At 41.1% G+C, this 24,669-nt stretch overlaps 1 protein-coding gene across 2 annotated transcripts in view; it reads left to right on the top strand.

Moving 5' to 3' along the window:
• The window catches only part of MOB1B (MOB kinase activator 1B), a 37,639-nt gene that overhangs the window by 6,890 nt on the left and 6,080 nt on the right, over positions 1 to 24,669 (top strand). For both annotated transcript variants that reach the window (XM_059826776.1, XM_059826775.1), the window contains exons 2-3: positions 14,996 to 15,162; positions 20,099 to 20,192. In XM_059826776.1, coding sequence (XP_059682759.1) covers positions 14,996 to 15,162; positions 20,099 to 20,192 — 261 coding nt within the window. The remainder of the gene's footprint in view (positions 1 to 14,995; positions 15,163 to 20,098; positions 20,193 to 24,669) is intronic.

Here is a 24,669-nt window from a genome sequence, read left to right as displayed (position 1 = left end):
AACTGGAAAGGTCTTTTTTGGATTCTCTATGCGACAACTAAGGGCAAGAAAATTAATTTTCTTTACGTTTTTAGGGGGCTCTCTTCCAGAGGAAGACATCTGTTGCATTTACCTCTCCTGTAAGGAAATACGCTGAATTTTAAAATTGAGCAGGGTGCTATAAATTTCCCTCCAGAGTTACAGTACATTCTGATTAGGTTATCTAAAACCATGTGTGTGCAGTTTTTCTGGATCAGTTTAAAGCAGATCGTAAAGAAGAAACCACAAAGTTAATTTTATAATTTTTCAAATAATTTCCCAGAGCCAGCATGGTGGTTAGTCTGCATGTGGGTCTGTCAGATGCTTTCCCAGGGCACTGCTGTAGAATGTTTTGGGGAAGGGATTTGAAAGAAGGGAATGAGAGCTGGGGATTAGTTGTCTGGAGGGGTGTGTATCCCTGCAGCTTAAATTGGATCTTGGACAATAAGTTTGAAGTGACTTCTTATTTCTTTGTTAGCTTCGTAGGTGTATGCCTTCTGGGACCTGATACCCAGTTTTGCGCAGTGTAGTAAAATGTGTTGTGTGTCTCGGATGCGTTCGGTTTAATTAAAGTCTTTGCTTCCCGTTTCAGATACGTAGCCTGAGTTAGCAGACGGTAAGTTCATGCGTATAAGATGGTAATTTTGTGTTAATAAAAAGACAGTCCCCCACTGTGAATTGACGAAGGTAACAGTAGTTTTTTCCTTGCAAATATATTTTCAAACTTTTAAAAGAAATACTTGGAAGTGAATTCATTCACTTTTCTCTTGCATTTTTTCTGTTTTTCTTCAGGAGAAAGCTAAGGATAAGGTGCAGCTTTTTGGTCTGTTTAGGCCTTGCCCTTCAAAACACTATGACTTCGGTCGCTTTGATATAACTTGCAAATGTAAATGGCCTTTCTTCCTTTGTTCTGTCTTTTCCCATTCATCTTGAAATCCAACTGTGACCTTAGCTTCTTGTCCCAACTTTCCTTCTGTTTTTTGGTGGTGTGTTTGTTTTTTGTTTTTTTGTTCACCCTCTCCTCTCTTCCTTCTCCAGTTCACAGCTGTTCCTTGACAGGAATCAATTCCATTTGTTATTCTTGCATACCTCCGGTGATCCTACCCATATTTCAGTTGAGTTTTATTTGAAGTTTGCTTCTTTTCCATATACTTGGGTTTTTTTGGTTGTCTGTCGTTGCACTTCATCTTGAAATTTGGTAGCTTACCTCCAGAGTTAATTTCTTGTGCCCTTTTCCTGAATTCGGAAATACGAGCACTCCTGACAGACAAAATCTTAGTCCTTTCCTCAGTGAAGAACATCTTGCAGATAAGAACTAATAATGCCTGGATTTGTTGTCTTTATCACAAGTCTAATTCCTTTCTTTATGCCAAAGAGAATAAAAGAGCTTAAGTAAGCTTTGGTCAATTCCTCTTATGCTAAAAATTGAGACATCTGATTTTTGATACAGAAATAATTTCAACCCAAATAATGATTGGGTGGGTTTCCTACACTGACCTTAATAAAATAACCCTTATTTTGTTTTGCTAGCTGGTATTTTAATTGTGTTTTTACCAACTTGAGTAGCACAGTCCTGGTTTGGCTTGAATGGAGTAATTATTTCGGGGACTTGCTGAGTGTTCTAGATTCAGGAATCAAAATGGCATTACTGTGTCTTTTACTTGTCATACTTCCTGGCAACAAAAACTGGTTTTTGTAATGCTGAAGTGCAACTTCTACAAAAAATCAAGTGTCTCTAATGTCCTATTATTAACTTCTGTGGTTGACAGCTCTTCTTAAAATTTCTTGCTGCAGTGGAAAAGAGGGAAAATCTGTATATTTAGTTTCACCATAGAACATTTAAACTGACTGTGGACTCAACTGCCAAATGCCCAAGCTTAAATAATTTCCCAAGAAATGTTCTCCTGTGTATGTAGGAGCTATTGTTCCCCCTCAGACAGGTGGATTTTCCTGATATGATACTTTGCAAGATATAAGCAAATTTTACTGAAGATAGTTACACATAGCACATAGAAGATTGTATTAAATATGGGGAATGTGTAAGAAATACTTGGTGATGAGCTAATGCAGTGAATTTTTGGCAAGCTGTTAGATTATTCATTACTGCCTCCTGTCCATTTCTTCTTCCTGTTGTTCTCTGTGTTATTTCTAGCCTCTAATGATTGTTCTGTTTTTTCCTGAATTCGGACCCCGTTTTACCTATTAATCCACGTGTAAGTGTAATCTTGAATATACGCTTTGAGGTTTTCTGTTGGGAAGTTGCCGGGTATTTCTCATTTGCCATGTTCATATCATCAGTCTGTTTTGTGTGGGGGTTACAATAAAAGCCTTTTATAAAGTGCTAAAGTGACTCCTCCCCCATTAAAATTTAGTTAAGTTTCTCCTTTTTTAACTTTGCCTTTTTCCTCAACACAGTAACAGATTGTTCTTTTTATTGTGTTTAAAAGGAATGAAGACTGTCTCAAACTGTTTAGTTAGTCTTTTTTTTTTTTTTTTTTAAATGCCCTGCTGTGATTTCTTAGGTGGTATGACTAGATTTGCTTTAGTCATTCATAAAGCATTGGTTTCAAAAGCACTGATCAGCATTTTGGGAAACCATCCATGTTCTGAGGCATGTTCTCCAAGCACTATATTTGGTGTATAAGTAAGGATCTAATTTGATACTAAAGCGCCAAGCTTTTATTGCTGCAATGTATTATCCTCAACGGCTTGTAGATCGCTTTCTGAAAAGCTCTGCTTCCTGCCTTCTTAAATGTATTTAAAGGGTGTGACTATTGCCAGCAGATATGGTTTAGGATGCAAAGGGCATTAGTAATGTAAAGACCCAAAGAGAATTTAGCTGAATACAAGGAAATCTCTGTAGCAGGAGGAACGCTTTGCTATGGAAAGTAGTCTATACCTTTTGTATGGGACTCTTTTGTCCTTGATTTATCAAATTGAAAAAGTACTACAGTAAAGAAATCATAGGTAGGCAAATTCTGTTAATCATCTTCTTTATTTACTTGACACGCCCCCCCCCCCCCCCCCCCTTTCCTCCGGCCCCACAAGCCGGATGAGGCTTTATGGGACTGGCGGTGTGCAAGGCTGCCCAAGGCAAGCTGGAACAATCCATCTCTTCACTTCGTGATACTTTCAGTTACTTGTTGAAAGATCTTGAACTCCTTCATGCCTAGTTAAATGGGTTAGTAAACCTTCTTTCTTCATTAACATTTCCAGTGTCTTTTCTTTAAATGCAATTGGATGTGTTATTGAAAGAAATAACCCACACTTGTAGCTTTTATATATTTCCTTTTATTTCTTTTATAATTTGCGTAGTTGCATCCGTAATGGTACTTTCTAGTTTTGATTTCTCATCATCTGTGGATGCTCGTATTCTCTGGGTGATTTGTTTCCCTCTCTTGTTGGTATGCACTTTGACTGTCAGGCGAGGATTTGAATGTTATTGCTTCCCTTTTGTAAAGAAAAAAAAATATTGTTCCGTTCTGCATGACGTTTGAGTTGTATAATACTGCTTTTCATGTTTCCATGCGTCTGCCTAACATGTGCTGTGTCATCCTCACTCCCACTTGTGTTACCAAGCATTTTCCCTCTGTGTAATTGTTTTCTTTTAGAACATAACATTTTCTTGGAAATATCCGCTGGTGACAGGTTTTAAGAATTTCTCAAAAATACGCCAACGTTCTCCTTCCTGCATTTACTCTGGGGTCTGTGTCTTCATTATGCATATAAGAAAGTAGAGGGAGACCATCTGAGATGGTTTGGTCTGCAGACTTCACAGGAGTGAGTCTTTCTGCAGGTTTTGATGGGTATGGAGTGTGTAGGTATACTTTTGTTAATAAATGTTACGTAATCTGTCACAGGCATTTGAATTTGTTGTTTCTGAATTTGCTTGCCACGGGGCATAGCTCGTTCTCTGTGGCCTGAGTTCTCCCACAGCAGCCCTTGCTGCAGGGTACCGATGGCATCCTTGTCGGCAACCTTTCAGCTTCTTTGACTAGTCTACTATTTAGAGCTTGATTGAGTCCCCTTTCTTCAAAGGAAAATGCGCCATACACTCATGTACAGCAGAAATAAGTCTTCAGATGGCTTTTTAGTGCCAAGTTTTATGTATGGGAAAGGGTAGGTTTTACAAAAGAAGTGTAGTTATGTCTACTGAATCATTTATTAGGTACATTCATGCAGTAAACTGAGGTTTGAACCTTCGTGGAAACTAAGCTTTGAAGCATAACTGGGTGAAGTTCTAACTTCTGTTTGAATGCATGCTGTGCCCTCCCTTTTAAGTGAGGTAATGCTAATTGACAGAAATTAGGGTTTCCTGAGAACAGAGGGGAACATTAGTGAGAAAATAGTACTACTTAGCTTGCAGAGAGCTTTGTTAGTGACTGACATGGTAAGGATACTGAACTCCATCTCAGTGGTCCATAGGAAAAAAACAAAGCAGTTGGAGAGGAAGGAATACTTTGTGTTTACCTACTTCAAAGCTGCTAGTAGCCTGCTCTTTTAAAGAAGTAGTACGTGAATATTAGGGTGTTAGAATCTGCAGAAATAAATCTGGTTTTCATTATGCTCTACAGTTCCGTGATATGTGTGTGTGTGTATGTGCACAGTAAATGTTAGTATTGAAATAGTCAAGGAACCTGGATCTGATTGAAAGAGCCCAATAAAACAGGCAAGACCAGTCCTCAGCTTTCTTAAAAATCTAACTTCTGTTTGTAATGAGCCAGAAATTTTGTGAGTGCAGACAGCATTGCGTTTGCCTCAAGGTAGTCAGTGGATACCTGGGAGCATGCAGCAAAACATTCTGGATAATCTTGATTCCTCTCATGTAACGGGATTTCAAGTGGATGTCAGAGGAGAAGACGTGGAGATACGTGGGTCTCTGCTAAAAGCCTCTTTCTTGCAAATCGGAATGAAAACCGGTTTCAAGTGGTGTTTGGTGCTCTTAAAGCTCTTGTAAAAGCCTGTGGAGAAACTTGGGAGCAGCAGTGCAGTGACATTCATAAAACATGGAGAGTGAGCCTTTTGGGAGGCTGCAGATTTTATACTGCGGACATGTTCCAGTTCCTCTGCTGTCTGCATGCCTGCCTGCTTGTCTCTGCAAGTCAACAGGGCATGCTTGGCTGAATGTGTACTTCCTTCTTTTTTCATCTAAGTCTTTCTCTGATGGATACTCTTGTATACTTCCTTTTGTGTCTCTGGCCTCTCCCGCTCCTTGCATTGCCCAGCACTGCTGTTCGTCCTGCAGAGGACAACGCTTGAGAAGTTGAGTCACTTCCGCAACTGTTGGCCGCTCTGGGAATGCGTTTAATTGTGGTTTTGAGTGCACAGGCAGAGCTCTGGTAGTATCCAGTGAGGGCAACTGGGACTTGCTTTGTTTATGTTGAGGATTTTCCAGGTGATGAAAGTGTATTAAATGAACATGTTGTAAATGAAACAAGGGAATCTATTTTGTGTGTGAGCCTAGCAAACTGATGACGATTTCCTGGTTACGGGATGGTGTTCTGGATGCCCGCTTGTTCCTTGTGTGAGGAATTGTAATTACTCGGGAGAACGGTTGCATCCAACTGGGTGAACAGCAGGAACACCATTGCCACCTACATGGGTGGGGTTGTAGTAGACATGAGTGTTGTAGCATAACACCTCCGCCTTGTTTACAGGCACATTCTGAGCTTGCAGACGGAAAAACGGAGGTGGAGAGACGTGGAGAAGCGTGGGTGCCTGGCTAGGCTAGAAAACGGTCTGTGGCCACCTAACATCTTTGTGGATTTGGCACCCAGTGTGCTGCTGCAGGGCGAGTGAGGGCATGTGTCGGAGGGAAGAGTTAAACGGGCAGTTTCCAAGGGCCAGTCGCCTGCCCCCTCGCCGTAGCGCAGACAGCAAAAGTTTGTCTTCAGCTGTGTTCTGGTGCATGTAAGAGCATCTGACTTCTGCTGGACGAATCCCACGTTTGCTTGATTTCTCTGACTCTAAAAATGTGTATGTGTAGAAGAAGAAAAATGTATTTTAAGAATGTGTACGTGTTATGACAGCTTTCAACACTGGGTTGTGATGGTTGGGACAAGCAAAAGCAAAACCATTCCTTAAGGCCTGCCTTAAATAACTTCCTCCTTACGGGATGTGAATCATCTGATAAACTTCTGCTCTTTTAACATGTAGAGTCTTGTGTATAATGATACCTGTACTTTTTAAGAGCTATTGATGAGATGATGACTTTTTCATCTGTGTCTTTTCATACCGTCCTGTGTGGAACTTCAGTCGATGAAGACATCTGTTTTTTCCGAGAAGGGAAAGCCAGATTTTAGTCCCTGCCTTGATGGGTAGAGAGTTAAAAGTCTCATAAAAATACCTATTTCACTGTCAGTACTTCCACAGAAAGAGTCACTATTTCAAATCAGTTATAATGGTAACGGTCACTATATCCCTTGAGAAGCGTGTTCAGGTTGAAAAGCCTACAGAAAATTGAACTTAATCCATGGTGTAGCAAAGAAAAAGGGTGGGATGAGGAAGGATGGATAACAGTGTTTCACTGAAAAGAAAAAAGTGGGATTTAGAGTTTTGTCTGGATTTGTATTTATTCCATTTCCAGACACCTGAAGATGCTCCATAGAGCTTTCCTAATGACAGTGCTGCAGAAGGAGCATGCTGAAATCTGGAAAGAAGTAACTTGGCTCTGACTCCTTGGGTTGGTTATAAAGCCTGCCACCGGTCTTTTGTAGCCTTGGCAACTGGCTGTGGCTTGGGCAGGCAATAGGTGAGTTAATCCCACAAAGACATTCCTTAGAAAGTGGAGGTCTCTTGGTTACCAAGTGCGGCATTAGCTTTGGGAAGAATCATTTCTTAGGCACCCTTACTTTCACAATTTTAAACTTGGGTATTTCCAATTTTAGTGATTTACTCTAGGTGTAGCAGACAATTCAGATTATGCTTGTATCTCATACTAGCTACAGTGGGAAACTTCAGCTGTGTGCCATTGATCTAAGTATTTTCAGTTACTGTTTCTTACAATAGAATATGTAAACAACATGTATTCTGTTTCTGTAGGAGTGACCATGTGTCTAGAAATTTTTCAAGTCAGTTGAACTGAGTCTTCCTTATAAAAAAAAAAAAAACCCCAAACAAAGAAACAAAGCAAACCAAAAACCCTAGGCCTGGAATTGCTTTCTAACCACTGCCTTACCTTTTGGGAGAGCGGCTATGTTGTGTAAAGAGCTGTCAGCTCTTAACTCTTTCCCACACGGGCTGCTTTGATTTGCTTAGTGGTCTTGGCAGAGTCTGTGTTTCCCTCCTTGTGAAGAGAGTTATACTTTTTACAGCTTAATGTTTGTGAAAGTTACTTTCGTGTTCTTTAGAAGCGTGTTGCTTTTATTAGCGTTCAGAATGATACAGTGAGTGTATCTGAAGAATTTACACAGAGGGACATTTTTCAGGGTGAGAGCTATCAGCCTGTGTGCTTAGAATCTCTACTTACCCATATGCTTGCTGGCTTTTAACGCTCAGACTGTGTGGAACAGCCTTCAAATACCTCTTAATGTTGACTTGTAACCCGGCATTGTACTGTCCTAGAGCACTTAAGTCTTCTGAATTCGAGTTGGCTGTACTGATAGCACCATGTCTCATTTCCAACCATTAGCCCGCTCTGTTCAAGGGGTCTCACTGTCATCTTCATTGGAAGTAATACCGGGAAGTAGAACAGCATTTGCCAAATTGTCTCTTCAATAGCTGGGCTCTGGGGTTTCTCATCCTGCCCCAGAGCCTGGCAGAAGCGCTCGTTTCTCTGGCCCACTGCACCAGTAACCTCTGAGCATGGGATTGAAGCTTCCTTGGCCGTCTTTCTCTGTCCTAAGTTGGTGGTTGCTTTATTTGTCTTTAGACCTGCTTCATGGTGGTACGTCCAAGGAACACAAGGTTGTGGAATGCTTGCTTCTTGAATTCTTACACTGGATTGGTTACCTCCAAATTAACGTGAACTGACTGAGACAGGCTTATATTAATGAGTGAGAATTTGACTGGAAAATAGACTTTTTGGTATTGCAAGAGCTGAACAAAGTAATGCCTGGCTCGCATACCATCTCTTCAGAACAGAAATGTTGTGAGTACTCAGTTTTTATAAATAGAAGTGCTCACATGAAATCTTGTCAGTGCAGATTTTGAGCACGTACAACTTAATTTTTACCTGCTGTCCTTCTGATGCTGTAATTGTCGCAGGGGAAATGCATTTAAATGCTGCAACTCTTGATTTGATTTCCAAAAAGTAGCTTGAGCTCTTATTTTAATTTCTATGTTGACGTGTTGGCTGTTGGAAACTAACATGATCATACTCTGATGTGTCTATTCTTAGCAGGATGTTATCATTTAAAGCTCCATATTATTGTTTGAAGGCTTGAAATGTTTGCTTTTCTGGAATTTGGTTCTGCCTTGCAGTGTTTCTGTGTATCGGGGTTTTAAAAGAGGCGCAGCAGGAGAAAGGAGACAAGGAGGTACAGAACTAAATCTCGGGGACTTCTCTGATCAATTTACTTGTTGGCCTTCGGCAATGAGTCGCTGCCTCAGTTTCCCTGTGTCTAACAAGACGCTAATGATGCCTACTTCAAAGATACTTTGTGAGGATTAATTAATGCTTGCAAAGGCCTTTGAAGATGAAAAAGCAGGAGTTGAAATATGAAAAGTTTCCATGCCCCAGGTAAATGTTCTGTGTACTGTCTTGAGTTCAGCTTTTTCAGACTCTCTTGAGCACTTCCAAATATTTTGAGGGGCTTATTTCAGTTGGACTGTGGTGGTGAACATTTTTGGGAGATGCTGAGTGGTGTCGCTATACTTGCAGATATTTACTCGCATGTTCCCCCAAAGAATGAAAGATGATATCCCACAGCCTCAGCAATATATACCAGTCGGAAGAATATAGGTGGCAGGTGTGTCCTGAAAGCAGTGCCACGGCAGCGTTTTCTATTTATTTTTCCCCAGGGCAAGTTTCTGTCCTTTCCAGTGTTTGATAAAACAGTCCACTGATGAGCCCTGTATGAAATGATTTACAGTAATTGCAGCACTGTGTTCTTGAGCCTACAGGTAGCCTGGAACAGATTGGAGGAGCACTGCTCTCTATCCTTTCCGTGAAGTTGAATGCTTGTGATAGTTTAAAATAAAATCTTAATTTCTTGTAGAACATGTCAGTTTGGGATGTGATGTGCAAGTAGGTGTGCAGGGAAAAAATACTTTTTTTTCAGATTTTCGCATCTTCTCCAGGGTGGCATCTCCTTTCCTCCTTCTTCCATTTTGCCAATGGCGTCGTAATTGCATACTTCATAAATACTGCATTAGTTTAAGAAGCTGTACAGAATTGTTAGTGAATTATGGGATAACTTCATCTGGTTTTGTTCACTCAGGAGGAATTTGAGGGAGGCTTTGGATCACTGTCAATATTTCCGTGGTTTAGGTTGTGGTGCTGCTGCAAAATGGATAGGTTGGCAGCCTGGGTGGAGGCAGGATTTGGGCTTCGGTCTGCATCCATATATTTGATTGGGAAGCATGCTAGATGCAGGGCAAGGTTTTTTGCTGGTCAGTTTGAACCGTGTTGGACACAACAGTGGGTAAGAGCTTGAGGTTAGTTCTGTGGTAAGAACAGGCTGTGAGGTCTTACGTTTTACGCGTAAGGAGCCTAAACTTTTCTGTTTTAATTGAAGTTTCCCTGAATGTGCAGCAGACTTCATAGAAATAGATAAAAAGCTCCATTGAAAGACTCCAGTGCACAAATAGTTGGGTGTGAGGAGGTCTAAGCCAGGCCAGCCAAAGTGCTTCTCTTAGCAGTGCGAAGGTTTAAGTGGCTGCTTTCCTGCAGTTAACAAGAAGTGTATCAAGAGTTTAGCCTGGATATTTAGCTGCTTTGTTTGTAAGGGATCTGCCAGTGCTGCGTTTGAAGCTGAAGTGGGCAGTTGAGGCAGTTTGGTAAGTGTGGTGTAAGCAGGACGCCTGAAAATCTTCCTTTCTCCTGGAAACATCATCCTGCCAACCTAAGACAGAACAGCCTGCAGAATCCGCATCATTAAAAACGCTCCCTGTCAGCAGATGACTAGATAAAATTACAGCCTTGGAGGAAACTTTGTGTTCTTGCTTACAAGCACGTTGTGACGTCTTTGTGAGGCCAAGCGGCGTGTGGGCTTCTGACGGGGGGAAGCGCTTCTTGGGGCTCGGAGGTGTGGTTTCCCAGCCAGACTTCCAGACTCATCCCGGCTCCGTGAGTCAACTGCTTTAAACGCATCTCCTGATTTAGTGCTAGCTTGAACTGCATCTGGCACTGCTGTAGCTGTAGTTACCTATAAAAATAGAAGGGCATAATTTGCTAGAAATGTTGAATGCGTGGGAGCGAAGGGAGCAAAACGTCCTTGGAATGGCAAGAATTTTTTGAGAAGTCAGTTCTTCTTGGAAGACTAGAAATTGTTTGTGACAAATAATGGGGGGATGATGCAACGTGTTCCCCATTCCATGACCTTTTTATGTCCAAGGAAAATGGTATCTTTGGTGTGGCATTTCTGGGGGTTTGTCTGTCCCCTTTCACTTCTGCATTAATGTGATGTTTCAAAACTGAAGGAGAGTTCAGAGACTCTTAACAGGGAAAGGCAGGTGCTGCCTGCTAGCTCAGAGCATTTTAAGATCGCGGAAGAAATGGCTTACAGATACAGCTAATTTTATTATGGAATGTAGGTGAAAATAAAATGTCATACTTGATCAAGACATCTATTATTGTGTGCATTGTTGGCCACCAGACAGAAGTCTTTGAAGTTACTTTTTTTTTTTTTTTCCACTGAATGCTTAAGGAGTTGAGGAAGTAGACCTGGAACAAGAAGACTTTATAAATCTGTTAAATGTAACAGATTGACATATGGGGAAAAATTATTTATTTGTTTTGTTTTTTTAAGAGGCTTTCAGCTCACTATTGGGAGTCATAATGTAGGGTAGCAGGAATAAGATGCTACTGTGCTCAGCGCTTAGGGAGGAGGCAGGATTACTTAGTAAGGTAACCGTTTGAAGGGGTATTTAACTGATTGTGCTAAGGCATAAATAAATGAGGGGTTTTTTTTGTTGTTAAATAATAGGACAGCTTCTCAAGTAATAAGGTAGTTGAAATAATGTTTGCAGCAACATTTACAACTGGACTTCCCATGAGCAAATGTGTCCTATAAGAGGACAACTTAGGATAACTTTTATTTGTATCAAGGAGTGTGTATGACTGTGCATGCAGTTAACTGGCTTCACATATGGTGAACTGCATAAATGCATGGAATTCTGATAATTTAGTGCCAAAATTGCAGATATTTCCATAGCACGCGACGACTAGCAGCCTGCATTTATCCTAATTACTTTTCCTTTTGGATGCCTGCCTGCCTTTCGTATGAGACCATTTCTTGCTCTCTTAGGATGGCTGTGCTGAATTTGAGAAGTAGTGATCAGAAAGGTAATGGAGGCAAATATGGAATGGCTTATTTAGAATAGTTGGTGAGACCAAATCATGGTGTGTCCTGTTGTTACAGCTTTTGCCAGCTTATGGGAAGAAACCTCCTGTTTCTGGGAAGGGAATAGCAGGGACTAAGTGATACCGAATGATTTTCCAGTGTGTTGTGCTTTCTGTGCTTCCTTGACCACACAAGAACTCTGCTGGGTATTCAACAGATCAGCAATGACTTGATTTGTTATCTGGCATGCTCACGGTCTAGGGTAGATACGGTGTGAATTCCTACCCGGAGTTTTCTCAAACTAGACTATTTTATTGAGAGAGTTCCTTCACCATGCTTTTCTTGTGCCTTGATCTCGAACCCTCATCCCTTCTGGTGGCTTACCCTTTTTGCTAAAATGCAAATTGTTTCTTGGTTTAGTTATTTCATAACCTTTTTCCAGTTATTGCTTCGTTTGTTTCTGTATCATCTTCTCCTCCCGAACAAAGCTTTTCTGCTGAAGCTGTAAGTGGGCTGCTGCTCTTCGTGATCTGAATCCTCTTGGTAAGTGCTCCCTCTGTTTGGATAGAGCGTTCCTCATCATGCTCGGGGAGCTCCACGCACCCAGTAGTAGTCTATGTAATGAGCTTGTAGCTCTTGCCTCGGGCAGCTGCACCAGAGCAGTTACAGCAGTTAAGTTTTTCAGACTTAATCATTGCATGAAAATGACAGCGTTGTGAAGGAGGAGCTGATGTACGTTAGGTTTTGAAACACGGTGAAAGGAGGACGTAGGCTTCAGGAATTGGGGATTCTATGTAAGTGGCGGGGGGCAGGGGGAAGGAATCTCTTATTTTCCTTTCTCATTGATGATGAGTGAATGACCTGAGCTTTGGAGTGGTGGTAAGTCTGTCGAAACCTTTGGTTTGTTTTTCATGAAAGTATTAGGAGTTGGTTTCCCTCGTCATATAGTTATGAAGGAGCGAGAGTAAAATCTTGAGCGCAGGTTGGGAAGTGCTGTGCTTGTGTTTAGCATGTGCTGGTTTTCTTCTGCTTACACTGACACGCGTGGAAAGATAATGGTACCGGTCTCTCTTGATCTTCAGTTGTTGTGAATATTACCTTGAGTCAGCACTGTCCGTGCAGCTGTACACCATAGCAATTGCCTGATGTTTTAAGTTGTATTCTTATCCTCTCTGTTGGCATAGTGGCTATAAAGTGGATATGTTACTGAAGAGAAAAACTTGGGTGTTTTAAGTAGTCAGTTAAAAGACTTGGGTTGGTGGTTTGTTTTTTTCTTTTAGTTGCTTTTTCTTGAGAGTTGGTTTGAACTCGGCCTGGCAACAGATGCAGGTGGCTGGAGGGGTGGGAGGTGAAGGGAACTCCCTGAGCCGCAAAAGCTTCTCACTCCCACTGGGAGGCAATTATTTTATTTAAGATTTGAATCTAGTATCCTTGCTTAGGGTGAAATGCAAATGACTGACTGCATGTTAGAAGTGTCCTGTAACAGAATATATGGGAGCCATACGTTTCCTCTTCCTATTTCTGGCTCTGAGATGCATTTAGTAGCTGACTGCATTAGTATTGTTCTGGTGCCTGCATGAATGTAAATGGCCTGTCCAACTGTATCATCCCGTGATCCCTATTAGTCCAGCCAAGTGCTTCTTTTCGAGGGTTAGAAAACAGGATTACTCCAGAGGCCTTTGGGAGGGGGAGGATGGTGCTGCTCCTTTGTAGCTGGGGGAGAGTCAGAGTAGAAGCAGGACCATGTAAATCTCTAACCAGCCAGACTTGTGGGATCTGTTCAATACCCAAAGATGCACCTGCAATGGTGTTGTTACCTGCCCAAAAGAATTTGCAGAACTCGTTATTTATCTCCCAGTTTCAGTATGTTTTCTTCTTCCATAGGTCTTGTTCAGGTCTAAACTGAGACTTAACGAACTGTCAGGCAGTTCTGTCGTTTGTTTGGCAAATGACATGTTCTCAATCACCTGTCATTATGTGTTTTCGAAAGAGCAATTTTTGTTGTGTTCTTTGCAGTCTCTGCTAGAGTGGTTGACATTGAGGGTTGTAGAAACGAGTGATCTTGGTTAATTTTCTGTTGATGGCTGTAGTGGAGTGTGGTGGAGAAAATGAGATGCAGAATCAACTTTGTTAGAGTACTTCTGTGTGACAGTGTAGCTACGCTAACATTGCCCCAAAGACAAGCTACAACCCTTGCATGTTCAAACATGCACTTTAAATATTTAGTGAGCCGGGGACAACCTTTATGCCCCACTAACAAAAATTGCTGTTCGGTGCTGTAGAGAGATGGTGAAAAATTGGCCATGTTTTTTATATAAATAAATGAGAACCGGATAATATTTGTAATGAAAATTCTGTTGCCTGGGTTTACATCTTTCCACTTTCTTTCGTTGGAATTCAGAGCTCAGTTTTCCTTTTCCGACAGAAATCTTTTCTCAGCTTACAGACTAAACCATTCACAAATGCTGGTTCATTTGACACTCTTCTGCCAATACTTTATTTTACGCGTCATGTTTCTGACGTGTTAGGGGTTAATGTGCCATCCAGGCTCACTGCCATCATTTAGAATTCAAATATCTAAACTTTTTTTCTAAGTTAGTCCCTGCTTATCGAACAAAATTATAGATAAGGAAATCATTTATATGGAAGTTGTAAAAGCTGTCATCCTTATTTCTTGCCTAACTGGTGAACTGAAAGGTCTGTATGCTGTGAAACCAGGGGAAGATGACATAGAAAGTTTGCGGACAATGTGGAATTGTATTAGTCTTCAGCTAAAGTGTTAGTGTATTTTTGAGCAACTGTGTTTTAAAAACTAAGTTCCTAAACAATACCAGATACTGGAAAAGTTATTTTATGTTGGTAGCTAAGACGATATTCTGAATCAACTAGGCCTGCAGAAAGTACGCTTTCCTAAATAACAGCAGCTTGGTTTTGAGGAATTGACAGTAACTACTTGGCACATCATACCTGATTTGAAAATTCAGGGGTCTGAATGAGCTGTCCCTACCTTCTTATTACACTTGTGCAGGTGTGATGACATTACATGTCTCATGAAGGTGGGTGTAGAAAAAGAACGTGAGTTTTTCTGTTAAATAAATAGTATCCTTAATTACCATGACAAGCTTCATGACTGTTCAAAGTAAAGATGATCTCTATTTGGCTGGGCTGCTAGTCTTGATCTGTGGCTGTCCAAATTTTGGGGGAGGAAATATTTTTGGTCTTGTCTTGCCCATGATCCAATTAGCTGAGGGAGGGAAGGGAGTCTAAGCGTTCCCAATTGTCCAGCTGGCTTAACAGTAGGGTGAGCAGATGAGAAGGCAGGGTAGTGGCGAATCGTTTAATTGTTGAAAACAACAAGTCAAAGCACCTGTTACTTTGGCATCCCAGTTCTTGTTAAATATCTTTTTCAAGATGAATGTATGGGAGTGGGGAAAGTATTTAACGTTAATCCTGTGCTTATGTGTGACTTGTCCACCCCTATCTTTCCCTTCCCTTTCCACAAGTTCTCTAAATATTTCCTCTCCCTTTCACAGTGGTAGTCGCTCTTCCAAAACCTTCAAACCAAAGAAGAATATTCCAGAGGGGTCTCACCAGTACGAGTTGCTAAAACATGCCGAAGCCACGCTTGGAAGCGGTAATCTCCGGATGGCTGTTATGCTTCCAGAGGGTGAAGACTTAAATGAATGGGTTGCAGTTAACAGTAAGTCACCTAACTTTTTTTTCATAAGGGGGGGCATTGGATGTGGGCTGACACTTGTGGGAGGACAACTGTGTACTCCTTTCTAGTGGGGTAGGCTCTTCTGTCCTGCGCCCACCGCTCTGCTGCGGCTGGGAGAGGTGAATGTCGTATCATTTAGAGCTGACAGATGCAGAGCAACTCACTGAGACAAAAACTCCTTAATATCCTTGTGCCAAAAATATGTTCCTGCTAACGAAATAAATAATTCTTTTTCTTAGTGGTTAAAGTCTGAGCTCTTGATCACAAGCAAGTGCTGAAATAGAAATGGCACTGCTGTTTTTAGAAAGTAGCCTGTCAGCGCCATCTTAATATGTTGAATCTAACTCTTTTTAACTAGCGTTGTTACCCAATGGTATAGTCAAGCCTCTACATGCTAAGCGTAAAACCTTAATTTAGTTAAGTGTGAGAGCGAGGTCTAAAAGATGTTAAGAGGCTGCGGTCGCATGTATGGGCTGGCTTTCCTGTTGCCTGTAACAAACCCAGAGATCGATCTTTGCAATTTTCCTAAAGTTAGTTCCTTCCTTTTGTTTCTACCAAGTTGTGAGCCTTTGCTCTGGTAAGTCTCTGATGTCATTATTTTAACTTCCTCCAAAGCTGTTTGTCCTAGCTCTCTGCTTTCGTGCTAGGTCAGGCCAAACAATGATGCCCAAATTAGTGTTTTCTGATTGCTTGACCATGTTTCCTCCTCCTTCCTCTCCCTGCTTGCTGCATGAATTTGCTGCCTACCTTCTGCTCTTAAAGAATGAATTAACCCAAGTCCTATCATGCTCCATAGCCCATGCAGAGTTTTGGCTACTGCAGACTCTGTGCCCTGTCTGGGTATTTCCTCATCTTCTGTGTCTTCGGCTTGGTGTGCTTCCATGATATTATGGTATTGATTGTGTGCTGCAGTGCAGTATAAATTATGCTCAAGATAAATGTCTTCTAATTGGTTATGTGGTTCTGTCTATTTTTTCTTGCTTTTTGAGATGTTTAGGAAGTGAAACTGTCATACTGACTTGAACCTTCCGGTCCTTAATTAGCCACACAGTGCTCTGGAATATGACTTGCCACTGCTTCCAGGGAATGTTGAAATTGCTGACACCATTCTTTATAAATGTTTATTCACAATGTATTGCAAAACTGTCTAGAAAAAAAGCCAGCCCATTTTTATGAGTAAGCATTACTAAAGATGCTTCATATATTGCTGGTATCCTTCCCTTTTGGTGGTTCCTCCACTCCGTGTCTCTTCCTTCCTGTGTGGAAGCGGTGTTTTTCCCCTCCCAAATGACTTAACTGTTAAATTATTTGGGTGACAAAAGGCAGCGAAGCACTTGACAAAAGAGTGGGAGCTGCCTTCTGGTAACAGCTGCGTTCTGTAATGAAATGGTCCTCTTTCATGCCTCCTGCAGCAAAGTGGGGTTTTAATGTTTAATTTTTTTGTCTAGAAGTGATCAACTGATTATGTGCTCCCTTCATTTACAGCATCCCTCTACCACACCTAGTACCAGTTAATGGTAGCTGTGAGACCCTTCTGTTGATTGAGATAACTAATAAAGAAATAAAATGTGTGACAATGTCATTGGTATTGCCCTTCACAATAGTGAGAGCACAGGAGGAAATGTGCTCTGCTCTTCTACTTCTTGCTCAACTCTTAGCCTTACTGATGTCTTATGGTAATGAGTTGATGTACATGCAGGATTTTCAAATACGTTTTTAAAATAAAAAAAGTGAGAAGTGTATAACCAGTTTGTTTTGAGTTTCATTTGAAATCTCCTTGATTTGAAAATACTAAGAAATAATTTCAGAAGTACATCTTGCCCATATCTTTGTAATGGAACACCAGACAGAGTGCACTTCTTCAAGTAGAAAAGCACTTGGAAAAAATAATCTAAGCCCTCAAGACTGTTCAGAACAATGAGTAAAAAGAGGAAATGAAAATATGCAGAGCCACTTCTTTGTACAGCTTCACGCATGTTGGAAAGGACATTCTTGCTTTTTTCTTGTTTGTTACACGCTGCTGGCTTTGGTGGATGGGTGGTGTGTCTCATGGCCTTTCGAGACTTCCAAGTGTGGGATTCAGAATAATCAGTCATCTTGTCGAAGTCTGTGTGGGTTTTTTGAACATGCTTGCCTTGAAGCAAACATTGGGCTGTGGTTTCTACTGGGAGCAGGGAATGGAAACTTAATTAACAGTTCTTGTGTACACTTAAGAAACAAGGGCTGTGTATAACCACTTCTTGCTGCCTTCGGTGTTAACTGCCGCCTCCTCCTCCTGCCCAAACAAGCTTTAGGAGTCCTCCTGGTCCTCTGTAACTTTTTTTGTCAACCTTTCCCAATGTTGTTTTGCTGTTTTCTGCTATTGCTGTGCAGGGGGAAAGAAAAAAAGATTTTGTTGCTGGAGGTGAGCTCTGCTAGGTGCATGCCATACCAGTTTTTATTTGCTTCCCTTTTTTAATACCTTGGAAGGTGCATGACGTCGTTCTAGCTCGTATCCTCCATCTGCTGAACAGTAGCTGTAACTTTCTGCCATGATGTTCGTGCAATCTTTGATGTTTATCCTCTGGAAAAATCAGCGAGGGGAGCTGCAGTATTTAACCCTCCCTGTCCTTCAGCCATCCGTTACATTCACAGTATGTGGTATCTGCTAGTTACTTACATTTAGGATGTCAATCTCCATTTCATTACAGCAAAACTATGTCTCTGTAACAGAGTTAAGCAAGGAACACAAATTTGGGTAGGCTACCAAGTAATATGCTGGCTTCTCTTTGGCATGGCACCGGATTGAGAGGAGTGTATTGTTGGTGTTAATTCTGCAGTGTCCTGCAGATTGGTTATATGAGACTTTGGTGTTGCAAGTGGTAAGTCTTTTTTAAACTCATCTTTGTAAACTCATTTTTTTAAGTTAAGACAAACATGTCTGTCTAACTACTGCAGAGGCTGGGCACAGGAAAACTTTTCCCTCGTGGTTCAGAATGAAGAGCTTTGTTTGTCACCTGAACACTAAATGGAGTAACACATGGCTATTTGGTGACATGATTAGACTGTCAGTACTGCTAATACGGAGTTTTATTTGAGTATTCCTGAAATCTGTCTCAATAGGGAAACAGTTTGTCACTGGCACGTTGAGTTGCAGGCATAATAAAGGTAGCACTGAAGTCAAGTAAGTTGTAAGTGATGCTGAGCCCAGACAGACTCCGCACTGGTTTCTCATCCTGGGGACTAGCACTGCAGACTGATTGAATGAAATGAAGTTTCTAGCTATAAAGGTTCCTGTTGTCAGAGGTGCAGGCCCAATGCTCTTAGCAGTAGGAGCGATGTAGTCTGGGTTGGGCACTGGGGCATTAAATGTATTTGTAAGTTATATATGGTTCTGTTCAGGGTAAGGGTGTGTCAGTGGAATAGTTAAATTTACATAGAAGGGAGTTGAACTCCACCACACTTGATTTGGGTGTGCATAAAAATGGATGAATAAGGACCCCAAAGCTAGTCCCACAAGTCTTACATTCCTGTATGCTTGTATTACTTGGATTCATCCAGAAGCAGAATTTACGGTAACTGCTGTGGGATAAGGGAGACGGGAATATGTAGTAAAACTGTTATTCTGGAACCATGTCATGCACTTGGTCGTAAGAATTTAACCCAGCCTACTCAAAATTTTATTTCTTAGTGATTAATATTGGTCACCTTTCAGTTTTTACTGATGATCCAAGATAAACTTATATGTTGATACCTTGGTAATGTGCTGTGCTCCCCAGCAGATGCAAGGGGGACCGTTCGTTGAGAGGAGATAAAGTGGATTTTATAAACTGATTACAGTGACCACAGTTCCTAAGAACAGAACCTGCTGTTAGGTTATTGAAGAAGAGCCTTGCTTTCAAAGAGTTCTAAGTAATCAAGCACCTATTTAAAGTAGTATGACTATGGGAATATCTAGATATGCTAACTTCTGGTCTTTTCATGCAGTGATTTAACTGTAGACCATTAAAAAAAAAAGTTTTGGCTAAGAGAACTGCTTTTGCAAACGCGTAACAAAACTTAAACAATAACCCCCCCCGAACACAACTCCAAGGATAGTTTATAATGAGGAAACATTGTTGACTAAGTAATGATTTGTGGTAAATAATTGATAATCTAAGGAACAGAAGTTGCTTGGCACTGTAACTATTCCTATGTCATGACTTCTGTACCCGTCTCCCATACATGTAGTGTTTGATCATAACGTAACTAAAAGAGGGTGGATTTAGGTTAAATATAAGGAAGAAGCTCTTTACTGTGAGGGTGGTGAGGCACTGGAACACGTTGCCCAGAGATGCTGCGGATGCCCCCTCCTTGGAAATGTTCAAGCTCAGGTTGGACAGGACTTTGAGCAACCTGATCTAGTGGACGAGGTCCCTGCCCATGGCAGGGGGTTGGACTAGATGATCTTAAAAGGTACCTTCCGACCCAAACCATTTTGTGATTCTATGAAATGTTCTTTGAAAAGATAGTCTTTCGGAATATAAAGCCTGAGGGAAGTCAGTGCAGCCTAATGAGTAACAGCTCTCTCTAGTTGGAAAGTTTACACTGAAAATCTTTGTTTTATTCCAGACTTGCCAGCACAATTGAGGATTCTAATAAAATGCACCATACTTTCAGAAAAGGAAATAACTTTGCTTTCTCTGTCCCTTCTTTCAAATGAAGATTTTGCCGCAGTGAACAATTAAATAGTTATTGCCAGACGCCGTTCTAGAAAGTTGGTGGTTGCGTTCTGCATCATCTTTATAATACGTCTTAAAAAGCAGTAACAATGAATTTTTTTTCACTAAAAATACTCCAGGACCCTCTTCAGTGGTGTGTGCTTTACAGTTAAGGCTGTAGGAAGCTTGTGTTGCCGTTACACTGCAGAGCGTTAATTGATGGTTTAAATGCTTTACAGCTGTCGACTTCTTCAACCAGATCAATATGCTTTATGGAACCATTACCGACTTCTGCACAGAGGAGAGCTGCCCCGTGATGTCTGCTGGCCCAAAGTAAGATTGCTTTTTACACATGGTTGAGAGCATGCAATTTTTGAGATGATTTTGCGTTTGAAAACTTGAGACTAGGTCAGATGAGTGCCAAAGATGAGGTAACTTCTGTGGGTGGAAAGGATGTCTTCTTTTGTTACCTGTGGAGGAAAAAAAAATTTGAACCTTTGTTAAGGGAGTAGGGAATGGAAAGGTGTTTTTTTGGGGTGTTTTTTTGTTTGTTGGTTTGGGGTGTGTGTGTGGTGTTTTTTCTTTTTTTTAGCCTGGGAGGTAAACCGATTATCAAAACTATTTTTTCCTTTTTTTTTTTTTCATTTTTTTCTGAAATGTTAATGAGGGCTTCTTAAATTAAGATCGGAAGTCTTTATATGCAAGCGTTCAGTTAGGGCTTACCAAAATGTTTCTTTTGGGCGTTTGAGTAGGTGTTGTAGAAATAAACTTGGCTACAGTTTTTAGTAGTCTGGATAAGAATCCCCTACCCTGTCCCTCGGTTAAGTTTCACTTCTTTGATTCTTGCTTGTGCTTTTGTACAGCTATCCAACATTTGTGTTTTCTCTTGCTCTGCAGCTGCTTAGTGTCTTCCAAAGAGGAAAATACCCGCATTTCTAAGCAAGTGGTGAGGGAGGGCACTGCTTCCTTTGAAATTACTGTAAAATCTTAAATAAACAGTAAAGAAAAACAATCCTCTCCTCCACTTCCTCTTCCATTATAATGACATTTGTTGTTACTGTCTGAAGCCAGTAATTGCCAGCCAGTGTGGTGGAGAGCTGAGGAGGACATGCCAGTGCAGCTGGGAGGGCGAGGCGGAGAGGGCAGGAGCTCTGCAAGGCGAAAGCAGCCAGGCGGACCAAGAAAAGCTTTGGCGCTACCTTCTTAAGCTAAAAATGGATGCTGCTGAATGCCAAAACTAGTGTGGGCGGGCAGACCTGCTGCTGCAAAGCGGGAAGGGGTGAAAATACAAAAGGAATAGAAGTTAACCATTATGCAAAAGAACTTTGGGATAAGCTTGTGCAATAACGTGGCCCATTGTCTGCTTTGTGCTTCGGCATGCAGAACAGACTCTTATTTGTTAAATAAGAGCATGAAAATATTTCTTCACTTTATTGTTTGTCTACTGAGAAGCAGTTTCTTGGGGGTGGAGGTTAATTATTAAAGGCTTAGCTGTCTGGTTGCCAGACTAAACAATTTATTTCTCTCCAAAGAGACCGATAACCATTGACAGAAATACATGTCATACTCAAATAGTTAGAAGGCGGAGTCAAAAAGGGGTGCTAGAGGCTAGAAGATGCATTCTGCCAAAGTTTTCTTTAGGTGATCTTGTCCCTAGGATTTGTAGAGCATTCCCCAAACTCTGCAGCCCCCACCTGTGCTCGGGGATGGGTTTTGTGAAAGCATCAGAAACGTGGGTGCATGTGAGGGGCTGAGGCCAGGCAGGCGCAGGAATGGGTGGTTTGTGAGGCTGGCAGTGCCTGGCAGTGGAGCATATACTGTGTTTCTTAGTTGGAGTGAGTGTGGCTTTCTTTCACTTGAAAGGTGGCCTGCAAAATTTTTTTCAGGGGAGTACTGCTGGAAAACCTGTCAGCATGAAAGCACTAATATTTATAGATTTTTTTTTTTTTTTTTCCCCCCCCCGTTCTCTTCTGGCTTAAGCTATTTTAATTGAAGAGGCATTGAGTCTTAGGTGCTCATTAGTGCTTCTAGGCTGGAGGTTGCTGTCTGCTCACATCCATGGCTGAGCTGCCACCGGTATTGCATCCTCATCTATTTCGGACAAAAGAATATGAGTTCGCTGAAACAACTGACATAAGGACATTTGAAACAGGTTAGGCAGCCATAGCATGAGTAGCTGGAGAGAACCAAAAGCAGCAAGCACTCTGTGGCTCTAAAGTTTGATTTTTGCATTCCCACTGGAAAAGTGTTTGTGGTCGATACATTAAAAAAAACGTTGTAAGGTGCTGGTGCATACATAGGTTTAGAACTGTTGCGGCTCAGTCACAATTTTCGTAGCACAGCTGACAAACAGCAGTCAATGGAAAAATTAAACCAGATGTCTTAAGTGACAGGGTAACCAGAGCAGACGTGTGATGTTTCTTGTATCCATTGCCTGGTACTGGTATTTTGTCTTGAAAACCCCTTTAAAAGAAAAAAGAAAAAGACCCTTGGCAACAGACAGGTCACCGAGGTTCATGTCTGGGTTTTTTTGTGTTTTATTTTTGATACAGGGAAGGTTATCTTCTCTAAAGGGCTACCTTTAAGGAAATGCTTGGGGCTGTATGGCTAATTCTCTGGCCCACTGGTTCTTTTTGGTTTAGCGATTGTAACAGAAGGGCTTAGCTGAGGCAGGTAAATTTTTGTGTGCTGTCGGATCACTTTCATTTCTTCCGGAGTGTTCTTTGTTGGAAGGATTGCTGACTTAGCTTTTATCAGGGTGTTAGTACACTGAGTTAGTTAAGGATTGACGTAAAGATAACAAAATCAACAGATCTTCCTCTCCTGCTGTACAGCTCATTCTCTAACAATTTGGAAAAAGTATTGGTTTAATTTCTTCCAAAACATATTGATTACTCCTGGTAATGTTCCACTTTTTTCACTTCAGCAGAGACCAACCATTTCTTACCCAAACAAACCCTAGTTGGTTATCACTTCTTGCTATTCTTATATCAGTTGCAGCATCGCCATCAGTGCAACAAGCATGATAACAAGTTAAGAACCTGCACAGAAGTAATATGTTTATTAACCAGCATTTGGGTGAGGGGAATTTTCTTTTATTTTCCTCCCTGGTTGTAAGTCTTCAATAAGAACACAAAGGAGGACATGGCTGCTGCATTTTTCAAAGCCGACTGTCTGAACTGGGGCTCCAGAATCCATATTTAGGCATTTGTGCGAGTACCCTAAGTTCACTCTTAACGGTGGTGAGATCCTTCTGATTTTCCTGAGGTTTGTTGGTCCACAGTGCTTCTGTCTTCATATGTTCAAATCGGAATAGCTGGGTGCTCCAAAGCTGGGTGCTCCCATACCTCCTACATGGGTGTAATACGGTGTAACTGAATGTTTGCATACTGCCTTCTGCAGCAAAAATATAAATAAATCATGTAATTAAGTCCTTGAAATGCCCTGTGTCTCTTAGCAATATCAGTTCTTTTGCCTTTTGGTGACGCTCCACTCTGTGCCTGTGTCACTTGATGACTGAGGGACAAAACAGACAAAGTATTTTTTAGCAGTCTTGATGTAATACGGTTTTGCTGAGATTTAGAGATGATAGGTCCAAATAAATGCCTGAGAATCTTTTAAAAGGCATTACTGAGCTGCTGCTTTTTATTGCTGTTGGACAAGGTAACAGCTTTAATTTTAGTCAAGCTGGTTTTTGTTTTGTTGGGTTTTTTCTCTTTTTTTTCTAGGCCGTGTACAATTGTGCAGTAGAGGAGCTGGTCCTATGATTGTTTATACTTAGGGATATTTTCTAGTGTGAGAAGCATAGTTGGGTTTTCTGTTTATAGATGGCAAGTAACTTGTGTTTATGAGAGAATTCTACCAGAGTCGTTAGGGATTCTTAGCTTTTCCCCTGCACTTGCTCAAGTGAACTGTGTATTTCTTGCTCTAGCCTTCACATACTGTTCTGCCCTTAAAAACACGTGCTAAACTGTAGAGGTTTCTAAAAATGTATTTTCTGTAGAGGACTGCCTGTCACGGTAATGTTAATTTGTTTCTGTCACCAGAGCTGTAGGTGTTTACTCACAAGCTTGAGCTGGAAATGTGATTTTACCCTTCATTTCCTGTAGTAGTTCAAACGATTTTAATATGTGGGAATTTTTTGTGTGTGTTTGGTTTTCTTTATTTTCTTTTTTTTTTTTTTTTTTGTTTAAGAAGTCGGGCTAGGATTCTTGTTTAGTGTTCAGTGATGTATTTAATCTTGTAGGAAGAGTTCATTTTCCCCTCCCTTGTGAACCCCAAGCCTTTTGACAGCCTAGGAACAACGGTGAACATTACACCCGCTGCGTGGAGCATGGGGTGTTTGCCGGAATACTTCCTAGATTGTCTATGCAACTTTATTTTTGTCAGGATATATATGCTGTTTCTTAAGAGCTGTGTTACTTACAGGGTCATTCTATGGCATTGCTTCCTCTAAAAAATGCAGAATTAACCCATAGTGTTTGGGGGATGAGGAGAGAGGGAGGCTTCTTAGGGATATATGTTATTTGGATGAGATTTTTAGTATGTAATTTAGTTTGTTGTCTTACTCTGTCTCCAGACTGAACCTGGCACCTCAGCTAAGTGTGGATATTTGCCCTAAGTTAATACCACTTAAATCTCAGTATTAGGGTGATAACTGGGTGGCGAGGAATATTGATTTTTCAGAAATCCAGACGCGTCATGGTCCATTCAGCATGTATGGAATTTTTGCACGTGTTCTGAGATACAATTTTAAAATGCTTTCAGACTCTCTGATTTGTTGCCATTATAAAAATGGGATCTTTTTATA

This window comes from Gavia stellata, chromosome 19 (assembly GCF_030936135.1).
Source record: "Gavia stellata isolate bGavSte3 chromosome 19, bGavSte3.hap2, whole genome shotgun sequence".
NCBI classification, from domain to species: Eukaryota; Metazoa; Chordata; class Aves; order Gaviiformes; family Gaviidae; genus Gavia; species Gavia stellata.
The sequence above is the reverse complement of the archived record's forward strand: the minus strand, read 5'-3'. Positions and strand labels throughout refer to the sequence as shown.